The sequence below is a fragment of the Odocoileus virginianus genome, chromosome 22, assembly GCF_023699985.2.
Source record: "Odocoileus virginianus isolate 20LAN1187 ecotype Illinois chromosome 22, Ovbor_1.2, whole genome shotgun sequence".
NCBI lineage: Eukaryota > Metazoa > Chordata > Mammalia > Artiodactyla > Cervidae > Odocoileus > Odocoileus virginianus.
Window position 1 is genome coordinate 17,391,176 of NC_069695.1, and position 27,809 is coordinate 17,418,984.

At 44.8% G+C, this 27,809-nt stretch overlaps 1 protein-coding gene across 9 annotated transcripts in view; it reads right to left on the reverse strand.

The window, feature by feature from the left end:
• The window catches only part of PTPRM (protein tyrosine phosphatase receptor type M), a 635,772-nt gene that overhangs the window by 59,334 nt on the left and 548,629 nt on the right, over positions 1-27,809 (reverse strand). For all 9 annotated transcript variants that reach the window (XM_020878055.2, XM_020878053.2, XM_020878052.2 and 6 more), the window contains 3 exons: positions 24,054-24,141; positions 11,334-11,410; positions 7,325-7,361 (listed from right to left, as the gene is read on the reverse strand). In XM_020878055.2, the coding sequence (XP_020733714.2) occupies positions 7,325-7,361; positions 11,334-11,410; positions 24,054-24,141 (202 nt within the window). The remainder of the gene's footprint in view (positions 1-7,324; positions 7,362-11,333; positions 11,411-24,053; positions 24,142-27,809) is intronic.

The following is a 27,809-nucleotide window of genomic DNA, read 5'->3' on the forward strand; positions in this document are numbered from 1 at the left end:
GAAGCGGTGTCCTGTTCTAAGCACTGGTATTTACTGCTTCAGATGCCAGGGAAAACATAACCCATAGTCATCTTTCTGAAAACCCTTATTAACAATGTTCATACCACACAGGGTATGTGGATGAAATTCAGAAGAAAAACAGATGAAGAGTAAACAGAATGAAAGTTTCAACAGCAGCAAAGTTTCAGCTGTTCTACAGTAGTGGAGGACCTGAAGGTATTTTCACTGTAAACTTTCATGACCCACATTTTTATTATTTTCCTTTTCTTTATTTTTTAAAAAGCCTTATTTATTTATTTTTTGGCTGTGCTGGGTCTTCACTGTTGCACGTCGGCTTTCCCTAGTTGCGGTAAGTAGGGGCTACTCTTCGTTGCAGTGTGCAGGCTTCTTACGGCAGTAGCTCCTATTATTATGGAGCGAAGGCTCTAGGGCATGCGGGCTTCAGAAGTGGTGGCACACAGGCTTAGTCGCTCCAAGACATCTGGGATTTTCCTGGATCAGGGATGGAACCTGTGTCCCTTGCGTTGCAAGGCAGATTCTTAACCACTGGACCTCCAGGGAAGCCCCTATTATTTTCATGTGAAAGTCTGCCCCTAGCTCAAAGTCTTGGGAGGAAATCTGTTTCAGTTCTCTTTTCCAAGTTAGTAACAGATTATAATTATGGACAAATAAGACTGACCATCTAAGGTGTAGATGGAGGTGGCTATATATGTACCAACAGAGTCAGAGGGGAGCTAAACTAAGCGACTTTGACAAGACGAACTGTCTCCAAAAACAGTGCCTTGGTTTACTGACACGTCGAAAGAAAAAGTGTCCACAAGAATAGGAGTTGACCAGTCCTTAACTTAGAGAGGAGTCACATATATTGAAGACAAAAATCCACCCATGTCAGCAGACACGTCATCAAGCCAGCAGGAGGCGTCCTGTGGCCTGGGTGGAACAGTCCAATCCTGACTGGTGTGGGGCACACAGCCAGCAGCCCTCCATTTGCTCGTCTGTTCTTCCCTTCACTCCCTCCCTGGCTGCTGCCAACCCACTGGTCATCTGCTTCGTGCCCACCCTCCACCAGGCCTTGGGCAGATGGATGTTTGCAGATCAGTGGATGAACTCTGGTTCTTCTTCGGATGCAGGCCAGGAAGCGGCCTTCTGCTGAAGCATCTACCTCTCTGACTGGCCTGAGACACAGACTGCCCTTGACAGGCTGGGGGCGGTTCTGTCCGATGGACAGTAAGTAACTATCTGGTATCTCGTTTTCACTATCAGTTCCTGCGTCTATGCCAGAATGACTTGGTGCCCTGAAACTCTGAACTCTGAGCATTCAGAGTCTCTGAGAAGGAAAGATGAATATCTTTCTAACCCTAGATTGTGAATGCATACAATTAGGCTCTTGACAGCTATTTCATCATTTCTTCTTTCCTGAATTGTGCTAATTTGACAGGGTTGGCCACCCAACTGGAATTCTGAACTTGGCCTTGATCTGACCACGTTGAGTCTCTTTGCTACCATCAGCATTAGCTCCTTGGACCAGCTAAGCCCTGGACCAGCAGGTCTTCCAGACAGGTACCTAGAGGCCCACTTGGGAACAAGGCAATTCCAAACACTCAGAGTCATATTTCAGGACATTTAAGACCATTTTAATTAAAAGGTGTTTTCAGATATGAATATATCATAGAAAATCTGCTCTTAGAGAAACACTGTTACATAGAAAGGGTGGCTTAGATGGTAAAGAATCTGACTGCAATGTGGGAGACCTGGGTTCATTCCCTTGGTCTGATCCTTGGTTGGGAAGATCCCCTGGAGAAGGGAATGGCAACCCACTCCAGTATTCTTGCCTGGAGAATTCCATAGACAGAGGAGACTGGCAGGCCATAGTATATGGGGTCACGAAGAGTTGGACATGACTGATTACTTAGAAGGAAATGGCTGGATCCTAGATTCATTTCATAAAAGATTCATCATGTGACTTTGAGGGGTCACCTTCATGAGGCCCACGTAAGCGGCAGCACGCAGTGCCCAGTGGGGCTCACACGTTATCCATACGGCAAGACACTCAGCTATGCGTTAGCTCTGTATTCAACCCCTGCTTCTCTCCATGGGCCTCAAATATTCTATTTATGAAATGAGACAAGTAATATCTTAAACGGTCGGAGGATGGAAATTACATTAAATTAGTTACAGCACAAAGCCTAGTACATAAATGGCACTTGATATTTACTGAATGAATGGACAAAGAAAAAAGCTGTGTTTCAGAAAGAATAGTATTATATCAACCCTAACTACTAAAACATAAAGAAAATATATTTATTGCATTTTCTTAAATGAGAAGGAATCATGCTTAAGAATGAACAGTTTTGAAACTAGATCATAATGTATTTAATATTAGAAAACATATTTTAGTCATATGCAACCTGGATCGTTGAATAAAATAAAAACTACAGCTGTATTCCTGTCATTACTGTTGTCTGAACTATTCACCTCTACCCCAAATTTTCTTGTGGTTACTCCTTGCTATCTTTATTTCCAGGTTTTTTTCCAGGATGACTCCACACTAACTCATCTTCTTAAAGCACTGTTCTCACCACCACACAGCTTAGAAACACCCTTCCTTTTCCCTCCCTGCTTCTCTGCCATTCAGTAAACAAGGGTCCTTGTTCAAAGCCTTTTAATCAGTGTCCTCACTTTACCTGTTGGTTCTTTGCTCTTAGACCTCCCCCGCCAATTCCAGGGTTTTAATCTGGGGGGCATAGATTTTTTTCAAGCTGGACTGTAGAAAGTCAGAGCATGCCTAAACGTCCATGTAAAACTGTGTGTCTGTGTGAACTTTTCCCGAGTGATGATCCATTTCAATCAGCAACTAAGACCCCCGGTGCCGGGCCCCTCTCAGCAGTCTCCTTCGGGCCCCCCACTGCTCCTGGATCTCGGGTGTCCTCCCACTCGGCCTACCCTCTGGATTAACACCTGCCTACCCACCCACCTGTACCATTCCTCTGAGACCCCGGCCAAGGGCAGGTGCCCCATCCCTAAACTGCAACGTGAACCCCAGATTTTGTGATGCGGGGGGATCCTCTGGGCAGGATCCCCCCGTGTTCCCATGTGTCTCCAGCCCACAGAGGAACCTGGACGTGAGTCGGAGGGAGGGCGCAGCCGTGTCCACCACAGACTTACAGCCATTTTTTCCATAACTACCTCGTACTGCCTTTCCTGAGTTCTCTGAAGCAGGACCCTTGAGTCAGTTTGAAAAATAAACCTAAATAATAGTAAAGAGAACCTTTCTCCAGGTGGCTCAGACGGTGAGGAACCTGCCTGTAATGTGCGAGGCCCAGGTTTGATCACTGGGTCGGGAAGATCCCCTGGAGGAGGAAAGGCTACCCACTCCAGTATTCTTGCCAGGAGAATCCCAAGGACAGAGGAGCCTGGTGGGCTACAATCTGTGGGGTCGCAAAGAGTTGGACACAACTGAGTGACTAACCCTTTCCCATTCCTTTCTCCATGACCCTGAGTTCTCGAATGGCCATGAAGGAGTGGTTCTGATGTGCACAGAACCTCCGGCTCATGGCCCACGCGGTGGTCTCTTCGGTGGTCTCTATGGGGCATCTTCTGATTGATTATGATCCATTCTGGGTGACTCCACCCACCTTAGTGGGTACTGCCTCTCTGTGAACCAGCTTTTGAACCCCCAGCTCTGCCCCGGCTCTGAGTGTGGACAGGCGGCTACAAACATGAGTTTCTGTCCTTTGACCCCTGTGTGCCAGGTCCTTAGTCCTAAGTTTACAACTGTATTAATAGCTGGCCAGGCACATGTGACGCAGTGAACATCGGGGCATCAATATATTAGCTGCCAGATGGAGAACAATTAAAGGGCAGGGAGATGGGAAGAACACACTCAAAAAAGCCACCACTCTGGCTTGAATGTGGTCCCTTCAATCTGCAGAAACATTACCGTTATCACCAAAGGTCAGAGTCAGTTACTCGTAGAAAAATCAATAAAGTGGAGGGAGGGGGAGAGGCTGAAGGGGTACGGTCATGACACGTCCTCTGCACTGAGGGGACTTGCTAGGAATCTATGTATTTCCAACTCTTGGGGATAGAACTGGTTGTCAGGAAAATGGACCATTCATGTAGTTTCAGGGGTTCCTGCTGTGAACAGATTTTAAAGACTCGTCTCAGTGCAAAGTAGAGAGGCAAAAAGAGCAAGGAGGGATTTAAACATGGCATCTGCCTGTTAGTCTTCATCACTCCATTTGTTGGATTTAGAATCAGGCTGTTCGTGATTCTGTTGGCCACCCACAAACATGTTCCATCTTGTCCCGGTCGATTACTGCAGATGAGCAGAAATCTTTATCACTGTCTACCCGAGGCCACCAGTTAGACTGTGCCTGTGGTGCACTGGAGAAAAAACCTTCTGACTTTTTAATCCGAACATCTTGGTCTGAAGGTATTACTCGCAACAGGACGGGTACTGTCTGGACTGAATGTTAGATTAAAAATCGGCTCATTTCCTCCTCTTCCTGCACCAGCAACAGTGATGCAAGGACTGCCAGGTTTTAAAGTCCAGCCTGTGGCCCACCAGTCCCCAAGAAAAGGGCCACGCTCTGTGGGGGGGGGGGGCTTCTTTGCTAAAGGGCACCGTCGTGGTCTCCTTCAAACTGAGGACATCTGCCATTTCTCATCTGTCTGCAAATATATCTGTTCATTAATACTTGATAGGGTGACGGCTGCCAACGATGGCCGCAGAGCAAATAAGCATCACTCAAACTACTTCTAACGGGGCCAGAAAGTGACTGCTGTTATGGCATCTTTTTCTTCCAGGGGTGACCTCCCTTGGGGACAGAGGGACAGAGAGGATGTATGAGGGAGGGCCCCCAAGTAGGACTTTGGGGTCTTCAATCTGTACTTCCATTGGCTATTTGGTCACACGAATCTATAGCCCTCAACTGTGGACATTTAAATCAGATTTAATTTTCTGGTTATACTTTCTACAAGAACGTGGGGCTGCTCGACAAGAACTAAGGAGTGTTTTGTATATTTTGCAACAAAATGTTCATGTAAATTTGTAAAAACTGCAAATGTCCGATAATCATCCCATGTATAAACCAGAGTTATTATGACCTGACTCGGGAACATTCTGATAGCCTAGAGGACAGGTGTGAAGCCCCAGTATCAGTCTGCTCTGCTTGGAAACTCCCAGGGCTGGACTTGGGTTCAGATGTCCTCGCTCTGTCCCAGATGTGAGACAAACCAAGTGTGTGCTTTCTTGAGCTCTTAGCATTTCCTACCAAGGGCCGGGCTTCTGCCAGGCTCACAGTGGGCACTGTCCATGTGGTGCTCCTTCTGACAACAAAGTGACCTTGGAGGAAGGCACTGCTGCTCTTATTCCAGGGAAGGACGCACCCTGGATCCAAGTGCAGCATCTGGACGTGATGACACAACACTGGACTCTGAGAGTCGTGCCCCCCAGGATTTTGCTGTGGCCGTGGGGATCAGGAGGATAATTCTGGCCACACCCAGAGATTGTCTGCCCCAGAGCTCTGTTGCCTGACACCTCCAATGGGGAAAAGCCAAATGCAGCTGTTTAAACTTGAAATCCACTCTTTGCAGTAGATACACTCTGAGTATCAGTGACCATGGATGACTAGTGGTAACCATATCAGATGACACAGAGAATATTTCCACCAGAGCAGAAAGCTCTGCCGGACACCACTGCTCTAGGTGCTGGACTCTGGTCTCTGGCTACGACCACCTGCTCTACCTCCTGACTCACCACCGACCGTGGCCTCAATCCGTCAGTGCCTTCCTGTTCCTCAGGGCCCAATGGACACTCTGGCCTCCCTGCCTCCAATTTGAGACTTTACAGCCATGATTTCTTGGTATCCTTGACTTTTTCTCAGGCATCCCCCTGGCAACCCCTAACTAGCAGCAGACTGCATCTGTTTGGTTTCCCCACGTCTGTTTCTGGGATATGATGTATCACTGAAACAATGATAAAGTAATACAACACAGAGAACTCACTCTTCACTCATCCCCTGAGAGGGTGTCTCTGTTTCCCAGCACTTCCGCTGTTCACCTTGTACTGACTCAGCAACCTGACCATGATGACACGTCTTCCTGAAAACCTCAGTCTCCCATGATCCTCACTCTCCACAGATGACCTGCCCCATCACTGGTGGGGAAGACAGTACCGAAACCACGCCACGTAAATGTGATGTACAGAAGAAATTACCACAGCACTCTACATCAACTGTACTTGAACTTCCTTGACACATTCCTCTGGCCTTCCATTTCCTTTAGCCACGGTGAGCCACCAACTGCCTTCTACCCAGGAGCATGGACTTGCTGCTTGCAGATTGTTGCTCGTGATACCTCTGCCAATCAGACCTTCCCTGCCCAGGCGCACCTCTGCCACAAGGCTGCCTCTGAACCATCCCACCTGAAAGCGACCTCTTTCTTGTCTGAATTTCTGAATTTCCTTAACACTTTATCTGTACCTCTCACAAAAGGTGTTTTAAAAATAATAATATTAATGTTTATTATAATACTTATATTATTATTTACTATATTATATTTATATATAAATATAAATTTAATGGATATTAACTTTACAGATTTAATATATTGATGCTATATTGATATATTAATATAAATATGTGTTTTATAATATATATTATATTAATTATATTTATAATCATATACCAATCATATATTTTATGTAAACCACATAAATATTATAATAATAATAACAGTATTGAAATAGGTGTCATTTATCTTATTTAATTTTTACAAAGGACCCATGATACTGGCATTTTTTTTCTTTTAGGCTTTTAAAAACTTTTTAATTGGAAGATAACTGCTTTACAACATCGTGTTGGTTTCACACAAGGTTTTAAGTATACAGCATGTGAACATGTCTTCCCTACTAACTCACACCATTGTAATAAGGGGACCTACTGGATTTGGCTTGCATCCCCAGCAGTGACCAGTTCAGGTCTTTATACACAGAATATACAGTACCTATTTCTTCAACGAATATCTATACATCTATTCTTGCAAATGTCAGATTAATTGCTAAGGCAGGCAGAGTTAATTCAATAATTAATTGATGAACACATTTCCTCTACTGATCTCAATATTAAGTTCTAACTGAATGATTACATCACCAGGACCTCTGATGGGAAACCAGGAGTGCATGTGTTGATGGCTGGAAATGAAATTAGCCCCCGGAGCTACAGCAGCATGTGACAGAGTTCCTGGGGAGGGTTAGCTGGGTATGAAATGACAGAGGATGGGCAAACAACCAAAAAAGACATCAAAGCTGGAATCAACTTACCTTGTGTAGCAATATAATGATTGGGTCGATGATAACCCTAAAAAATAAATGAGAAAGAATATTAGACAAACTTGAAAATCAATAAGCAGCACAGAAGTCACATACTAAGTTTGCCAAAATGAATGCACTTTCAAATACCAACAGCTGCATCACTGGGAAGTTACATTACCAGACTCGGGACCACTGAGCGTCTCTTAATAAGCCAAGGTGCATCAATGTGTAACAGTTCTGATGCCTGCACGGCGAGGAGTGGGTGAGTAACTTAATCACACACAGGCTAAGAGATGACGGATGAGGAATAAACACTAACAACGTATGGATTTTCTGAAATAACATGAGCACGACTCTGATTAGAGTGCAAACCGGCTAGGAATGTGCAATAGAATTTCATTTGTGTTTGGGATGTTATTGGCAATGTGACAAAGCTTTAACTCATATTCTGTTACATTGGTATAGACAGTTACATCAATAGTAATGTGCTGTGTGCTGTGCTAAGTCGTTCAGTTGTGTCCGACTCTTTGCAACCCCATGGACTACAGCTGGCCAGGCTCCTCTGTTCATGGGATTCTCCAGGAAAGAATATTGGAGTGGGTATACCAAACATCATTTTTAAACATTACAGATACCAAGACATGATGCTGTAGCAGGACCAGGAATTTAAAGAAGCAGAAATTCTGCAAGACCCCTTCCTTTAATCATGACCCTACAAGAAGGGGGAAAGATGAAAACTGGGACCAAAGCAAGAAGGGAACAAGGACACTGCAGGACCGATATCTGGGCAAGTTAAGTCAACTTAGAGAAAATGACACACAGGTAACACATACCATCCTGGAGTAGGAAATGGCTACCCACTTCAGTACTCTTGCCTGGGAAATCCCATGGACAGAGGAGCCTGGCAGGCTACCGTTCATGGGGTCACAAAGAGTCGGACATGACTGAGCGACTAAGCACGTGCATGAACGTGTAATATTGCCACGGACCTTAACACTTCCTCTTTCTCTCCCCTGAGAAGGCACAAAACATTGCCCAAAGTCAGCTGGAAAAGAGAATAAATATCTTTATTTATTTCCTTGAGAGGAAATACCAATTGCTCAGACCACTTAGATCTTTTTGCTCTTAAAAGACAATCCAAGGAGACACATTCTTCTCTACCCTGACCAGCAGCAGGTGTCTGACACAGAGTCACAAGATACTAAGCAGGGTTATTGAAGGAAATGGCAACCCACTCCAGTACTCTTGCCTAGCAAATCCCATGGACGGAGGAGCCTGGTGCAGGCTACTGTCCTTGGGGTCGCCAAGAGTCGGACACGACTGAGCGACTTCACTTTCACTTTCATTTCCTGTCAGCCGATAAGCTCCACGAGACAGGACCTGGCTGGACTTACCACTGTCTGTGTGGGTCTGCAAGGTGCTGGCAGAGGTGAGGGTCATTTGATGGGCCAGGTCACCATCAGCCATTTTAACTTTGACTCCCGCCACCCCACAGTTCACCCTCCTCTCACTTCCAGATCCAGTCACTCCTCTGCGCTGACCCTCTGACCTCCTGGTTCACAGGAAGAGCCCGACTCACCACCGCCACATACGCACCTGCCCATGACCTCCCTCACCTGGACGCCACCCCCTTCAGACCCCTCCACATCTGCCAGGCATGCTCCTCAGCCAGGCCTTTCCTGGGGCTGCTTCTAAGCCTGGAGGCTCCCCCCTGAGATACCCACCTGGCCCAGACCCCCATCTTCTCAGTGGAGCCAACTCCAGCCACTTTATTCCTCCTACTGTCCAACATACCAGACTTCAATATACCATGACTCGTTTCATTTATGGTCTCTTTCTCTCCATTAGACCATTAGGTCCCTTATATCAGTGCTTAGTATTCTGTTTTGGCCTGAATTGTTCACAATTACAACACCAGCAACTCAAACAGTTACTGACATGTAATAGATGCTCAATAAAATCTCACCGATTAAGTGAAAAGTGGCCCTGAACACTGACTCTTTCTCTGTTAAAAACGAAAACTAATGAATCTAGTATGTTCATGACTTTTATGTCCTCCCCTCTCTGTGACCCTACTCAGCCGTTCTTTTTTTTTTTTTTTGGCTGCTCTGGGTCTTCGTTGCTGCACACGGGCCCTCTCTAGTTGTGATGTGCGGGCTTCTCATTGTGGTGGCTTCTCTTGTTGCGGAGCACATGATCTAGGGCTTGCAGGCTTCAGTAGCTGTGGCTCACTACTGGATCACCTGAAGCCTTACACAGCTGTTCTTTAAAGCTTAGTTCAAAAGGCCCCCAGGACAAGCCTAATCTGATCACAGCTATTGCTCAGATGGTGACTCAGAAGATGCTGAGGGCTTACCGCATCCTAGCCTGTGATGGGGCGGAATACAGCAGGACCAGACACTGTCCCTCTGCTCAAGGACCCCAAGAGCTGGAGGGCTGGACTGCAGTATGAACAGGGCTCCCCTGGACTCTCCCCAGGGAAGGAGCACCACAGCAAAGACGGTTCTTACTTCAGCTTCTAAGTTGTGAGGCCTCGGGGAGAAGGTAACAGGTCTCAGACACCTCTGGGCATTCCTGTCAAGTTCTCCCTAAACATTTCCTGAACAAAGGAATAAGTCAGTGTGCCTTAGGAGGAAACTCTGAGTTAATAAAGTGTTCTACCTTGGGTTGGGTATGTTTCTGGTCATTAGCAAAAGGAGGGTCTAGGGGTGTATGAAGACAGATATGAATTATTCTTCAAATAACCCTCCATCAGCCCCCACCTTCAACTCTATAACCCCCAATGCCAAACCCTCCCAGTGAGCACTACCCAAGTATCCTGTAGTATATTGTCGTTGTTGTTCAGTCGCTAAGTTGTGTTGGACTCTTTGCAACCCCATGGACTGACTGCAGCACACCAGTCTCCCCTGTCATCCACTATTTCCCACTAGCTCAAGTCCATCGAGTCGGTGATGCCATCCAATCAGCTTATCCTCTGTCATTCCCTTCTCCTGCCTTCAATTCTTCCCAGCATCAGGGTCTTTTCCAAAGAGTTATTTTTAGATAACTCTTAGAGATTGTGATGCTAATATTCTTAGTAATACTCAACAAAGACAAGAAAGGAACCCACGTATCTGAATAAAGCCTGTGCAAAGAAACGCCTGTGGATTAAGAACCAGCATGAAGTCCAAGCGCAGAGGACAATGCCTCAGGAGCTGATATCTCTTCAGTCTAAACTCGGGCCTTGGAGGTAACAGCAGTGTTCCCTTGATTTTCAGTCTACTTTCGATTTCATTCATTCTTTCAAGTGAAAACATGCTGTCTCCCAAAGAATTTATTCTAATGTAAGACATTCAGTTAACATGATGCAGAATGAACAAAGAAGCAGGCTTCAATAATTAAGCAGCCTACATATTTAATGACACGTCTTGCGTGTGTCAGAAGTCCTGGTTAACAGCTGCAGACGACTTTGAAGGCAACTTAAAAGTGCTGTGATGACAGGAGATGGCAAATCATCGAATGAGGAATTAGAGAGTTTTGTCCTATTAATATGCAAACAGATTTCTTTAAGTGTCAAATAACCCAAGTTGTTGACAAAAATGGAAATGCCATTTTCTTAGTCCACATAAGCATGGGGCGGCCAAGAAGGCAGAGACTGTCATGGGGGTTGGTGGGGGAGGCTCATCAGCCCAAGGCGGACATGTCCTCACAGTCAAGCTCTGCATGATTGGGACAGGGCTGCTGCGTTTGGTCAAAACTGTGTCCACCTGTCTTGGAGCAGATACACAGGATGCTATGTGCCAGAACAGCTGGGTTTACTGACAGGTCAGAATACGTGTTAGTCACTCAGTTGTGTCCGACTCTTTTTGACCCCATGGACTGTGGCCCACCAGGCTTCTCTGTACATGGGATTCTCCAGGCAAGAATACTAGAGTGGGTTGCCATTCCCATCTCCAGGGGATCTTCCCAATCTGGGATCAAACCCAGGTTTCCTGCATTGCAGGTGGATCCTTTACCATCTGAGCCACAGAATACGTACATCAATATAATTTCCGTTGATGTAGTCTGAGTTGTTGTCTCCTTCTACGGTCTGCAGCCTCACCCGGGAATGATCATCTGCAGAAGGAAAAGGACAAGAAAACAGCAATTAACAAACGCTGTCTGTGGGTCTGTGCAGAGCTGCAGAACTCGAGCATGTTACAGAGAGGGCACCCACATCCTGCCACTTTAGAAATAAACAAATAATTAAATGCTACACACCTACACTTCTGCTAAGATGGGGGAGGGCTTATATTCCTTTGCATTTCACAGGAAATCTCATTAACACATTCTTCGATCGTTTACAGACGTGAAGTGCTGGCAGAGGTCTGAAACTTAGTTACTGAGTCCTGTGGATCACGGCAGGACGAGTTCTTAGACCGAAAGTTTAGCAACTCCACTAAATTACACGTGAGCCCTGAGATTCTGAAGGTTGTCTCTGACATCCACCTTGATGAACAACGATTACAAACCACCACCCAGCTTTCTGGGAGTTGTGGACACAGTTCTAACCTCAGTCATCGGACCAGGGTTCTCTCCCCCTGCATCAAGGGCATGGCTGGTGGAGCCAGGCTGGCTCCCATCAGCCACGTGACCAAGGCCACTAAGTTACACCACCAAGCCTCGGCCACTCATCTGGACGAGGGACGACAGCACCTGCCTCCAACTAGGTTGTTTTAATGATTAAACAAAAGCATAAATTCTCAAGTACAGCAAGTCCCATCTAGGGGTCGTGATGGTGGTATCAATTAGCCACATTAAGCACTTTTTCTGCATGGAAAATTTTCTCTATAAATGCTACTCAGACACCTCAGTTATTTCCTTGAAAATCTATCTTTTAAAAAGGAAAGTGCTAGAAGCCCTAAAAGAGCATGGATTTTCGTGTTTTGCTCACTGCCCCACCCCCAATCCCTATGTTAGTGTCTGGAATGTTGAATTTCTCCTACTCCCAAATATCTTTCATTTTTTAATATTTTTAATTTATTTATTTGGCTGCACTGGGTCTTAGTTGTGGCATGTGGGATCTAGTTCCCTAACCAGGGATTGAACCCAGGGCCCCAGCCTTGGGACTGTGGAGTCTTAGCCACTGGACCACCAGGGAAGTCCCCCAAATGTCTTTTAAATGAGTCAAAAGTGAACTTAAAAAAAAAAAAAGTCCTTTAAAAATTGCTTTTCTAAATGAATGTTCTTTGGGGTAGAGGAATCTTCCTTCCAGTGAAAGCTCATACCAACCCTGTATCTGGAAGATAAAGCCAGCCTCTCTGAGAGGGAAGGACTGCAGGGTCCAAGAGGTGGGCTGGGGGAACTGCTTTGAGACCCCACTTGCCGTGACCCTGGGCAATGGAGGTCCTGCCTCTACACTGTTGACATTTCATCTGGGTTAGTGGGTGAGAAATGACACCCCCAGATTAAGGCTAGAGCCAGGATGCCTGCAGGTGACAGGCCATTTGACCCAGATGAATTGCTGACTGGAACCTGTTTATTGTTGTGACCTGTTAATGGGTGAAAGCCAACATGTCAGCCGGTCCCTCAAGTTCAACCCTCTGCGGAGGACCGTTGTGCTTGATTCCACAGGAGGAACTCTGCATCAAGTTTCTAACTTTCCTTCACGGGTGGGATTCTCACTCCAGTTCCTGACAGATGGTCACATCATTTTCTGTCTGAGCCTTATAATCAGCCTGGGCTCAATACCTTGGGGCGTTCCTGGCGGCTCAGTGGTAAAGAATCCACCTGCCAACACAGAGATGCTAGTTCGATCCCTGGGTCAGGAAGATCCCCTGGAGGAGGAAATGGCAACCCACTCCAATATTCTTGTCCGGAGAATTCCACGGACAGAGGAGACTGGCGGGCTCCAGTCCATGGGGTCATAAAGAGTCAGGCACAACTTAGTGACTAAATAATGAAACCAGTAACAGCACCTTTATCTGGAGAGAGGGGATAAGATGGATCAGACATGGGCGAAGCTTGGAGGAAGTAACAGCACCTTTATCTGGAGAGGGGGGATAAGGTGGGTTAGACATGAGTGAAGCTTGGAGGGAGCCACGTCCCCCCGCTCTGCTTCGAGAGAACATGGGCAGTGGGCATGTGTGTGGGCTCCAGGGCCGGGGTGCCAGGGGAACCCTCACTTGTGGCTCCAGGTCAGTTGCTTCATCTCGCTGGGCTTTCCTTCCCTGACCTGCAAATGGGGTGTCACAGTGCCTCCCCATGGGATTACTGTGAACATGAAACTGAACCACAGGAAGAGAGGATCGGAGAGCCTGGTGTCAAGTGAGTGATGGAGAATGCCCGCTGTTGCTGTCGCCACGTGCTGGGTGTCAGACGCTCGGGCATCTCTTCCCACCACCTTTACAGGTGCTGCCCAAACTGACAAGAGTGACCCAGGAACGGATCCACGGGTGAGCAAAAATTCTCCTTGTGGCAGACATGCTTTAAGAACTAGTATCCTAGAATCCATTTTGCTTAAAACCAGAGGCTCCGGTCCAGAATTGGCCTGGTCATGGGGAGGGGAGTTCCTGGGGAACGGGGTACATGTGGAAGGTCACGGCTTTAGTCTATGTCGGAAGAGCCAGCGACCACACACGATGTCAGAGGGGAGTGTTGAGCAGTTCCCCAGGTAAAGTCATTTGAGCTTCCGAAAAGAAAGATGCTACAATAGGACCAAACCCTGCTCTGCTGCAGCCCCTGGCCTTCAGTCAGCTCCTCTGATGGTCAGCTTCACTCCCTGACTTTCCCCGGGCTGTGCTTTAAAAAGGCAGGCACTGCATCCGAGCCTCTCAAGCTTCTGACCCAGGGCTGTCTCAGAATCGGCTGTGCTTGCTATCAGAATCCCTCCTCTTCCAGGCTTTATTTCCCTGGGAGCCTCAGGGTGAGTACTGCCCATTCCCCACGATTTATCGCCGTTGGGCCTCTCAAGGGGTTCTGGAATGTTCTCATTAGGGACTTCGATCTCTGCAAAGACTGCACTCTCATCTCCCATAAACAGAGCCTTTGAAATAATTTCCTCACCATCTCCTACTATCCAGTTAACCCCCACAAAGTTTTGTGTTTTTTGAAACTTCATTGCTATTTCTCCAGCTTTTTTTTTTTTTTTTAAGATGAACACATATCACAGATTTTTATTTACGTAATGACAGAAGCAGGAAGACGTTCTAACTGATTCAGGGAGAATTTACATAGCAGATGTAAAGACTATCTGATCTAGTCATCTAGATAGATATATAGAGACCGATCTATATAGGTATAGAGCTACAGATAGGTAAGTAGAAGTGCTGGGCCATGTTGCTTCAGTTGTGTCCAACTCTTTGCGACCCCATGGACTGTAGCCCAGCAGGCTCCTCTATCCATGGAATTCTCCGAGCGAGACTACTGGAGTGGGCTGCCATGCCCTCCTCCAGGGGATCTCCTCGACCCGGGGATCGAACTCTCATCTCTTAAGCCTCCTGCACAGGCAGGTGGCTCTTTACTACTACTGTCACCTGGGAAGCCCAGGGACAGCGGGGAGGTATGAATTAGGGATTTGGGGTTAACAGATACACCATACTATATAAAAATTAAACAAGGACGTACTGTATACCACAGGGAACTACATTCAGCATCTTGTAATAACCTATAATGAAAAGCATCTGAAAAATAGTATATATGTATGTATAACTGAATCAGTTTGCTGTGCCCTTGAAACACTGAAAATCAACTATCTTTCAATAAGAAAAGGAAGCTACTCTCTTCTATGGATAGTCGGACACGACTGAAGCGACTTAGCAGCAGCAGCAGCCTCAGTTTCTTGCACTGTAAAATGGAAATAACATAGTGCTTACCTTGTGGTGCTTTTGTTCAGACTGAGTTACTATAAGCCATGCATTGGTACACAGCTCTGTCACTCATATCATTACCGCTGTGACTTCAAGACCTGATATTTTCACCTGAACCATTTCATATTTGCCTTCAGATTCCTCCCTCTCCAGTGAATCCATGCCAAGAGCTCCTTTTCCTTTCTTTTCTATTTATACTTTTTAATTTGTATCGGGGTATAGTCAATTAACAAACAATGTTGTGATAGTCTAAGGTGAACAGGGAAGAGACTCAGCCATACCTATACATGTATCCATTCTCCCCCAAACTCCCCTCCCATCCAGGCTGTCACATAACACTGAGCAGAGTTCCCTGTGCTGTATACAATAGGACCTTGCTGCTTATCCATGTTAAATATAGCAGTGTATACATGTCCATCTCAAACTCCCTAACTAACCACACTCCCTGCCGGCCCCACCGCATCCTTTCTCCTGGCAACCATAAGCTCATTCTCTAAGTCTGTGTGTTTGTTTCTGTTTGCAAGTTCATTTGTATCACTTCTTTTTAGATTCCACATATAAGGGATGTCATATGATATTTCTCTCTGTCTGATTTATTTCACTCAGTATGACACTCTCTAGGTCCATCCATGTTGCTGTAAATGGCTTTATTTCATTCATTTTTACGGCTAATATTCACTGTATACATGTACCACATCTTCTTTATCCGTTCCTCTGTCGGTGGACATTTAGGCTGCTTTTATGTCTTGGCTATTGTAAACAGTGCTGCAATGAACACTGGGGTGCATGTATTCTTTCAGATCATGTTTTTCTCTGGATATATGCCTAGGAGCAGGATTGCAGGGTCATATGATAGCCCAAAACTCCTTTTCTAAGACACAATTTATTCTAGCCCCACCGAGTCTAAATCATTCACTATCAGCAGAGAATTGATCCTCAGTGATCTTATGCAACAATGTAATCTGAAACGACCACTATAAAAGCTTACTCTAAATTTCTTTACTTGGAACAATCTCTGTGACATAATATAAGTGAAGGAGAGTGAGTTGCAAGCAGCATGTCTCCTAAGAGTCTGTTTCTATGAAATAATCGAATGGATGTGTGTGTAGGAGCATCGTGAGCAAGAGGGATGGGACATCTCCTGGGTGGCAAAATTGGGAGGGACGTTTCTTCTTCCATTTATGATTTTACGCACCACTTCAATTGTCTACATAGTTTGCACTGTCTTAGGAATCAGAAAGAAAACAATAGAAATCTATTTTTATTGCTCAAAATAAAGCCAGTAACTTCAAGCTATAGAAAAAAGAGATTTGAAGGAAAGAGAAATAAAATGTTAGCAGAATTTGAATTTGCTGGGTGAGGTGCTGGACAATTTCCCCCTCTTTACTGCACACATTTTCTTGAATGTGTACGAATTGTTTTTTTAATTGGAAAAAGAAACCTATTTAGCCATGACTAAAAGGAATATGATCAAACTCCAACTAATGTTTATACAATAGCCACAACTCAATGTTACCCCATCCAGAAGGGTAATAAGCTGCCGTTTTGAGAAACTTGATCTGCATCAAAGGTCTGTGCCATTCCTCTAAGTTCTTCCAAAAAAGCCTTCAGTACATGAAATAGGGCAAAAATATATTTTTGGTTAAGAGACAGGCACATTTAAGGCCTGGCATAACAAACCATTGCTTACTGCTGAAAAATTATAGTCTGTGTGTACTTTCCTGCATGTATGTCTGCATGTGTGTATTTATATATGTGTACATACTTATGGCATGTGTATATACACATGTATATGTGTGTACATTATGAATGTGTATGTATGTATTTATGTGTGTGTATTTGTAGTGTGTATATACATATGTATTTACGTGTGTTTATATATGTATGTATGGGGGTGTGTGTGTGTGTATGTGCTCAATCACATCCATCACTTTGCAGCTCCATGGACTACAGCTTGCCAGCCTCCTCTGTCCATCTGATTCTCCAGGCAAGAGTACGGGAATGGGTTGCCATTTCTTCATTCAGGAGATCTCCCCAACCCAGGGATCGAACCTGCGTCTCCTGCATTGGTAGGAGGATTCTTTACCACTGAGCCACCTGGGAAGCCCACGTATGTATGTACTTACGTGTAAATAAGTCAGTCTTATGAGTGTATCTGTGTGTACACATGTACACATACACATATACACACCATATATGTGTTTTGTGTATATATGTCTGTGTATGCATGTATATGTGTGTGTGTGTGTGTGTGTATGACTGCCTTTGCACATCAGAGGCGGGGTAATTAGAGATTTAAAGCAAGTCCCTTAATCCCCAAATCATGTTATTTATGCCCTTTTTATCAAGTAATATTATGTTTAAAACACCTCTATGTAGCTTCAAATATTTTAACGTTTTCATATTGAACACGATGGATCTGGGTCACAGCCTTGCAGCTGGAACCTGTAAGTGATTAGATGTTACTGCGGCGGCAGAGATGGCGTCTGTCACTGACGATCTTTCATCTCTAACCAGTTCTCCCCTTCTGCTAAATATTGATGATATGTTTAAGGCAAACTGGAACCACAATGATCTAAGTAACATTTGCCCTCTGACAGGAGACTCGAAATTAATTTTAATTATTATTGATTGCTGCAGATAACAGTCTTGCTGTGCCCGTGGTTACATCCTGCCAAGGGCAGGTGCTGCAAACTGGTTTCAAGGTACGAGAGGCAGAGGGGCCGAGGTAACCGAGAGGAGGTGCTGTGCCTCCTGCCTCCCCCTGCCCCCTGCTCCAGCCTGGGGTCTGTGCCACTGCCATTAGGGGGTGGGGGGCCCAGGTTCAGCCATGCAGGATCTGAGCAAGACGGAGCTCTGAGCTGAGCGCTGGAGGCTCCGCACTGAGCTTCACTCCCGCTGCGGGTTTTGTCTTCTTAGTCTTGCCTTCTGCCTGACTCTTTTAACTGAGACCCTCTGTCAGGGATGCCTCCTCTTTTCAGGCTCCTGGCAGATCCCCTGCCTCTAATTTTATTTTGATTAGTTTCCCTAGAATTTACCCTTTTCTTTTCTACATGTGTTCGGTGGGTGAGTTTCTGTCTTACACTCATCTGCTGGATTTTTGATGCTGGATGCTTTCCCAGTGAGTCTTACCCCCTAAACCCCTCTCCAACTCTCTCTCTCCTCCCTTTGCTTGCTTTTACACCTAACCTGGATCGCGACAGTAGTCTGTCCCTCAGAAGTGATACGGGGACTGTTAGGAGTTGCTCCATTAGCAGGAAGAAGCATGCTGACTTAAGACAAAGTCCTGGGGACGTGACGCCCTCTGCACGGGCCACAGAGATGGAGACGAGATTGCTTGGTAAAGACCTGGGCGGGGCAGACTGGGTCCCAGTTCTCACTGTCCTCTTAGTCGCTTCACGAAGCACGGGGACCCTGAGTCCAGATGAAAACCAGACCTCAGAGGGCCCTTCTTCATGTGTGAGTCGAGGGTCCCCCACGTCAGGGCTGCACCCCCCCCCCATCCCAAGCAGCTGTGGGCAACTTCAAAGTAGCTTTGGGCTACTCCCCACCTTGTGACATCTCCGTCTTCCTTGTCCTAGACCCCCAGCCGGACACCACGCATGCCCCGCCCCTCCATGACACATGCTCCTTTGCACGTGTTGGTGCTTTTGTCTCAGTAGTGCTCATTATTAAAGCCCCTCCAGGCTGGGTCCAAGGCCCTCAACGCCCTCCATGCTTCCTCCACAGACAAGCTGACAACTACCAGTCCTTTGCCTGAAGATTCACTAATTTACATCTCTTTTGGGTTCCTGGCCTGTCCACATAGCTGCTGCCTACTTGAATCCCATCTGAATATGTCAAAGCCATGGCTATACGTGTTTGGATTAAACTCACAAGCTTTCCATGCTACCTCTGAGCTCCAAGTCAGTTTCCCTTCCAGGGTTACACATCTTGTAAATGTCCCATACTCCCACCTGTCCATCTGTTCGCTCACCCATTCTCCATCCACCCAAGTCAGGAATACAGGAGCTGCTTCTGACTCCATGCCTTCCTTGAAGCCATCCACTTCTTCCATCATATCACGTCATATCATATCATATCCTCATCCTTCCATTTATCTATACATCCATCCACTGTCCTATCATCTATTCAGTAGAAGTATAGCTGATTTACAATAGTATATTACTTTCAGGTATATAAAATAGAGATAATGAATTCATATTTTTATAGCTTATACTCCATTTAAGCTTATTATCAAGCATTGGCTGCATTCCTTGTGCTGTATGTGACATCCTTGTAGTTTATTTTACCCTTAGTAGTTTATACCTCCCCATTCTCTACCATGTCCTGCACCCCCCTCCTCCTTCCCCCACCACCCCAGGTAACCACTAGTTGTTCTGTGTATCTGTGAGTCTGCTGCTATTTTGTTATATTCATTTGTTTTATTTTTTAGATTCTACACATAAGTGAAAATATACTGCACTTTCCTTTCTGACTTATTTCACTTAGCCAAATACCCTCTAGGTCCCTTCAAGTGGCTGCAAATGGCAGAGTTTCATTTTTTCCTTCTGACTAGCATCTTATTTTCTCAATTGTAATTGTTAGTTACAATTAAGAACTGCTGAGATGTGTTACCATAAAAATTAAAAAATTTTAAATTCGACTCTTTGTGAATTCTCCAGGCTAGAATACTGGAGTGGGTAGCCTTTCCCTTCTCCAAGGGATCTTCCAAACCTAGAGATGAAACCCAGGTCTCCCACATTGCAGGTGGTGGATTCTTTACCAGCTGAGCCACAAGGGAAACCCAAGAATACTGGAGTGGGTAACTTATCCTTTCTCTAGAAGATCTTCCCAATCCAGGAATTGAACCAGGGTCTCCTGCACTGCAGGCATATTCTTTACCAACTGAGCTATCAGGGAAACCCAATTTAAAAAGTAAAAAAGATTTTAAAAAATTAAATAAAAATAAAAAAAAGAGTGGCATGAAAAATAGAACTGCTGAGAGTATTAGGAGGGCTCTGCTTGTGTGTCTGTATGCGTGTGTCTGTGTGTGTGTCAATGCTGAAGGGAGTATTCATTTATACTTGGAAGGGCTAGCTCAGCAAATGTGTTGTGTAAATAAGGGAAAAGTTCAACTTACTTAAGAACAACAGCCAATAAACAGTTTTTAAGCACCATTAAAACCATTTTATATGCAAAGACTGTTGTAAAACAATAAATGTGATCATTAAAGCACTTTTATGTTCTCTGAAAAGCAATAACAAGAATCTCCAGGACCCGTTCCCTGAATCCCCCAATTCCTCATCCTAGTTAGTGTGCTATTCCCAAAGCCTGGGCTCCCTGGAGCAGCTTCCCAGCCAGGGAAACTGTGTTTTCTATAATCACAGGATTTCTTAGGGTGAAAGGGAGATGTAATACTCTTCTCTATGTCTTTAAAGAAATAACCAGTATGAGTATATACATTAGGGTGATTTAGGGAAGTATTTTTATTCTTCAAGTCCTTCTACAACACTAACAATATCAAAGATTCATTTTTGCTGTAATTAAAAACATGTGTGTTAGTTGCTCAGTCGTGTCCGACTCTTTGTGACCCCATGGACTATATAGCCCAGCAGGCTCCTCTGTCCATGGGATTCTCCAGGCAAGAATACTGGAGTGGGTTGCTATTCCCTTCTCCAGGGGATCTTCTGAACTCAGGGATCGAACCTGGGTCTCCCGCATTGCAGGCAGATTCTTTGCTGTCTAAGCCACCAGGAAAGACTAAAGACATACAGAGTCTCAAATGAAGCAGTTCCAAATGGCGACTGTCAGAAGGGTGCACAGCATGGCAGTGGCTTCATCGGACCTACCGGGGAGCTCATGCTGAATTGCCCACACCCCCAGTGAGGGGCTTCCCAGGTGGCTCAGTGGTAAAGAATCTGCCTCTTACACTGTTGGTAGGAAAGCAAATTAGTACAGCCACTATGGAAAACAGTGTGGAGATTTCTTAAAAATCTGGAAATAGAACTGCCATATGACCCAGCAATCCCTCTTCTGGGCATACACAATGAGGAAACCAGATCTGAAAGAGACACGTGCACCCCAATGTTCATCGCAGCACTGTTTACAATAACCAGGACATGGCAGCAACCTAGATGCCCATCAGCAGACGAATGGATGAGGAAGCTGTGGTACATATACACCATGGAATATTACTCAGCCGTTAAAAAGAATTCATTTGAATTAGTTCTAATGAGATGGATGAAACTGGAGCCCATTATACAGAGCAAAGTAAGCCAGAAAGATAAAGACCATTACAGTATACTAACACATATATATGGAATTTAGAAAGATGGTAACGATAACCCTATATGCAAAACAGAAAAAGAGACTCAGATGTATAGAACAGACTTGTGGACTCTGGGAGAAGGCGAGGGTGGGATGTTTCAAGAGAACAGCATCAAAACATGTATATTATCTAGGGTGAAACAGATCACCAGCCCAGGTTGGATGCATGAGACAAGTGCTTGGGCCTGGTGCACTGGGAAGACCCAGAGGGATCGGGTGGAGAGGGAGGTGGGAGGGGGGACCGGGATGGGGAATACATGTAAATCCATGGCTAATTCATTTCAATGTATGACAAAAACTACCGTAATGATGTAAAGTAATTAGCCTCCAACTAATAAAAATAAATGGAAAAAAAAAAAAAAAGAATCTGCCTGCCAGTGCAGGAGACACAGGTTCAACCCTTGGGATGGGAAGATCCCTGGAGGGATAAATGGTAACCCACTGCAGTATTCTTGCCTGGAGAATTCCACGGACCAAGGAGCCTGGCGGGCTACAGTCCATGGGGTTGCCAAGAGCTGGATCAACTGAGCAGGAGCGCAAGCACCCCAGTGAGACAGCACTCAGACTCGAGTTGTAGCACCAGACTGGACAAAGTGGGGGGGCACCAGGGCGGTCCTGGTATTTAAGCCAGGAGTGGTGGTATTTCTGCAACCCATACACAGTATCCAACTCCTGCTATGTAGCTGGGGTGGATGAACAGTAGCATCTAAAAATCAGCAAACCCTATTTTGGGAGCCCTAATAATCATTTATAGGTGGTCTAAGTAGTTAATGTCTCGGGATGGGCCAGTGTAGATGCTTACAGACAATTATGTAAACAACCAGACAGTTCTAGAGGGATTCTTTTAGAAAGCAACAAAATAATAGAGGAAAAGGTAACCATTTGTCACTACAAGGAAACGGCAACCCACTCCAGTATTCTTGCCCAGGAAATCCCCATGGACAGAGGAGCCTGGTGCGCTACAGTCCAAGGGGTCACACAAGGGTTGGAGATGACTTAGTGACTGAACAAGAACAAGAAGAAGGACGAACTTGTAGGACATTATTGTGCTGAGTGAAATAAACCAGATGCAGAAAGAAAACCCCAGCATGATCTCATCTGTATGTGGAATCTAAAAAGTGTTGAATCTATACAGAGAGTAGAAGGGTCATTACCAGGAGCTTGGGAGGGGGGTAATGGCTCTGATGGGGGTTGCTGGTCAAAGGGGACAGAGTGACAGCCACATAGGATGACTAAATCTAGAGAGGAAATGTACAGCATGATGATGAGGGTTACTAATACTGTACTGAATCCAGAAATTTGTCAAGAGAGTAGATTTCAGGTGCTTTCATCACACATGAAACATGACAACTATGCAAGGAGACGATACTGTACTTCACTAGCTTGACTAGAGTCATCATTTTGCTATTCATAGATGTGTCAGTCATCGTAGGGTGGCCTTCTCTGGTGGCTCTGTGGTAAAGAATCCACCTGCAAGGTAGCAGCCGCAAGACACTCGAGTTCGAACCCTGGGTCTTGAAGATCCCCTGGAGGAGGGAATGACAACCCACTCCAGGATTCTTGCCTGGAGAATTCCATGGATAGAGGAACCTGGTGGGCTACCATCCATGGGACTGAAGATTTGGACACGACTTAGCACATTCACAGCAGTAGCAGATGCTGCTACAGGATCTCAACCGTCCCACCAAGAAAGGTTAACTCAGGCAGGTGAAATCTAACCACACTTACACAATCAAGCAAGCTAATATATGGCTCCCTGGGATTACCTGAACCTTTCAAATTTGTTCTCTTATAAGGCTGGATGGGCTAGGTACTCTGTATTTCACACTGCTACTGTTTGTTCTTTAAATTAATGTATCTTCAGAAACAGCATTAATTCCGCGAGTACCCTGTTGGTACTCGTGTGGCTTTGAGCAGTACAATGCAGGGATGGATGGCTTCAGCCCTAGAAGAGGGAAGCTCATCAATCTACCGGGCCTCTCCGCATCGTTACGGAACATTAATGAGGCTGGGCTCGATTTAAGAACCGACTGAGACATTATGGATTGGTGGCATTCCGCTTCACAGGAACTGGGAATTTCTGAGTTATCATCTCAGCTCTGTTGCTAATGAGTGTTGTGATACGGGGACGATCATTTAACTTCTGCATTTCAGTTTCCTGTCCTCAAAATGGGGCTGTTACTGACCTCCTTACCCCAAGTGTCCCAGGATTAATGAGCTCGTGTCTGCTGAGAGTCCCGAGCTCCTGGCATTGAGGCGTGCTTTGAGTTGTTATTTCTATTCCTTCTCAAGAAGCAGCTGGGAATCATCAGATCTGTTATGTTTACTCCTTCCAGAATGCATTTTCTTAGCATTTGCACATTACCTAGGTTACCCAAACCTTATATCTAAAAGTAAAACTAGTCCCACAGCAAGACACATGGGCGTAGTGGGGGTATTTAGGTAGCTTTTCCTTTCCTTAAGGAAAAGCATCACACCAGCTTTTCCAGCAAGATGAAGGCAGTAATTGCACTGCAAATTCTCGCCGCATGAGGCCGGTGGTCAATCTTAGCAGACGTGAAAAGAAAGTTACATCACAGCGCAATGATGCTGTCAACACTTACAGGCAATAATATTCCCATATCTGTTCTTCATTCTGTTTTCATCTTTCTTAGCAGAGTCCCATGGTGCAGACTGCCCTTCAAAGAAGCTCTGGAAGAAAGAGAAAAGTGACATGACGAATTACAATTCGGTGCAGTAAACAAACACAGGGATTTTAATGAAGGAGGGTGTTCTTAAAAAATGTACGAGGGTCAAGGAAGGAAATGAATGTTCACAGGAAAGAGATAATGGATTATTAAACTACTTTATATATTAAATATTTAATTTAGTTTTTTTGTTTTCCTTTAGACAAAATGTTACAAATATGGATGGGGACCGAAGAATAAGCCCCCAATTCATCTGTACAATGTATTAAAAATGGCTGGGTGTTTATCTCCATTCTACTTGAATCTTTAATATAGAAATCTTAACATTTCTTTCAACTTCTTAATTATATCATCATCCTTCAATGTTCTCCTATGAGATATAAAGATATCATTTTTCTTCCCAATGGCAAACTGAAAGATTTATTTTTGCTTAAAATTGAAAGTGGGTAAGCTGAGACTTCACAACTTCAAGCTTAAAATCCTCTAAGAACTTCTGCCAGAGTTCTCCCTTCATTTTCAACGGAGCTTAGATGTCCATTTATTTAAGGATTTGGCGTTATTATGCCCAGGGTCTTTAATCTTTGGGTTAGCAGTCAGATATACATTTTTCCATTCAAGTTATAATGAAAATGCCCTCTGCTATCAGCTGACATGTGAAAAAAAATCTGGGATTTTAGTTTCCACTTTAGTCCACATTCTGTTTCACCTTCATGTAGTCAGCGCTACAAGGAGGTGTTGGGAGGAAGGATGGTAGCAAGCAGCATTTGGTGACACTGATCTGCTGTTTCTGCCGTACCTGCTCTTACATTTCGGCACCAACTGGGAAAGAAGAGACGAGCACAAGACATGAAGGCAGAGCAGGTGCCTGAAAGCATCATCCTGAAACATTCTGGGGCCAGAGAACGTGCTGCCAGGAACTCACATCCTCAAACACGCCCCAGGGCGGCTTCTCAACTTCCCTCTTTAGAACAGAAAGCTCCTTTCTGCTCCCTTAATCTCCATCCCCCCCAGAGCATTTGGCCATCTTGGCTATTTACACCAGTAGCCACTATTAAGTGATCAGTCTGGGGTTCAAAGGAAACAATTTATGATCCCTTTTCATGGGTCCACTTGTGCCTGATCAGTTGACGTGCTCCTTAGTACGATTGCGGTGGGGACACACCTGCTCGCAGACCCCCATGGGAAACAGTTTTTAGTGATGGCTGATTTACAATGTGGTGTTAATTTTTGCAGTACAGCAAGGTGACTAGTTATATACATTCTTTTTATGTTTTTTCCATTATGGTTTATCTCAGAAGATTGAATATATTAATAGTTCCCTGTGTTATATGGTACAACCTTGTTGTTTATTCATTCTGTACACAACAGTTTGCATCTGCTAACTACAAACTCCCAGTCCATCCCTCCCCACTCCCAATCCACTTAGTATAATCCCTAGTTGCATTTACCTTGCTACAGATGACATTATTTTGTTCTTTTTTAATGACTGAGTAGTATTTCATCTTTATCCATTCATCTGTTGATGGACATGTAAGCTATTTCAATGTCTTGGCTACTATAAATAGTGGTGCTATGAACAGAGGGGGTGCATGTATCTTTTTGAATTATAGTAGTTTTGTCTAGGTATATGCCCAGGAGTGGGACTGCTGGTTAATATGGTAGTTCTATTTTTAGTTTTCTGAGGAACCTTCATACTGTTTTCCACAGAAGTTGCACCAACTTACATTCACATCAACAATATTAAATTGCAAATCTAAAATTAAGGTATCTTAGTCATAGTCATTGTTGACACCTCGTTACCTTAATAGTTTTTACACTGCATTTATCATTTTGAAAAAAATCGTGGGTGCAGGATTAGATGAATTACACACTAAGGGCTGTACTAACAGATTCAGAGATTCAGGAACAGAAGAGGGGCAGAGGATGAGATGGCTGGATGGCATCACTGACTCTGCACAGAACTTTGAGCAAACTCTGGGAGATGGTGAAGGACAGGGAAGCCTGGAGTGCTGCAGTCCAAGGGGTGGCAAAGAGGCGAACTCGACTTATCAACTGAACAACAGATTCACAATGTATACTGCCACTGAAGGGTGAGATGCCATGCAATGCAGGGCAAAAAGAAGTAGAAACACTTTAAGGGTTATTAATAAATTAAATCAATAATGATACAGTAAAATCACTAGTTAATTCCATCTAGAACAAGACCATTATAGGATAAAGGATTTATTCAGACATGTAACTTCTATTCCTCCATAAAATATGCATTTAAAATAGCTTCAGGGATTTAAAAATCATCCTCTTTTTCTGAATCGTGTCATTGTTATTCTATGAGTGACAGTTATTTTACCGTTGAGTAATGACTATTATTTGACTTCCCTTATGACATTTTAATTCTATTAATACTTTGAGTCTGTCGCGATGTAATTACCAATTTCATTCCCCTCTGCCTTCTCCACACATGTGAAAGTTTCCAGACTTTGTCTTTTTCATGGAAAGATGAAGAAGGGACCTGATTCTGGGAAAGACCTGGGTGTCTTCCAATAGATCCCTGGCTACTAGTTAACTCACCACAGGATAAGAGATAGACAGATAGCAGGGGGCACCTATGGCACAGGGGAGAGGCGCTGGCTCCAGGGGCACAAGGAGATGCTCCTGGGCCATGGGAGGCAATGACACCCTGAGTCACTCATGCCAGCTCCTTCCCACTCTTGACAGACAGAGGCTCTCCTGTGGAGATGGCGCTCACATCACAGTTGTGTTTCTTTAGCATCTGTGGTGATCACAGGAATTCCAATAGCCCTTGCTTTAAAAAAAGTTATTTAAAAATTTTTATTTTATATTGGAGCATAGTGGTGTGCTGTAGTCCATGGGTTCCCGAGAGTCAGACATGACTGGGCAACTGAATAACAAGGACAACATTGCTGATTTAGCAAGATCGTGTTGGTTTCAGGCGTACAGCAAAGTGATTCAGTCCTAACATACATATGTTTATTCTTTTTTAAATTCTTTCCCTCATTTCCCCATTTATCAGAACATTGAGCAGAGTTCCCTGTGCTATACGGTTGGTCCTTGTGGATTATCTATTTTAAATACAGCAGTGTGTATATGTCAATCCCAAACTCCCAATCTATACCCTGCCCCCCACCCTTTACCCCTGGTAAACATAAATTCTCATTCTCTAAGTCTGTGAATCTAAAAAAGTTATCTTAATTTGGCTGTTTTCAAGTACCTGGTGACCAGGAAAGAGACAAAAGCAATGAGATGATAACCAATCTTCCTGCACTTGAGCTCTGCATGTTTTTATGTGGGTGGGGCCCACGCTCTCCATCTCCCAGCACTGACCACAAGGGCGGGGGTACTGATAAGTGAGCAGGATGAAGAGTCCATTGCCTTGACTAATATTCATGAGAGCAGCAGCCACGGAGGACTGCCTGCCTGCTTTATGCTGAGGATAGGAGAAACAGAGAGGCCTTATCACAGATCAGCTCATCATGGACCAGCCTGGGTCAGACCTCAGTGCTTTCTGACTCTAAACCCATGGCTCTTCCTGGGCGTCCCTCCCGATGAGGACTTTGGAGGGGATAACAGCTAAATCCACACATGGCCAAGGACTGCTTCCCAATCTAGGTCATATCTTCTTGTCTCTAAATGAAGGTTTACAACAAGAGAATA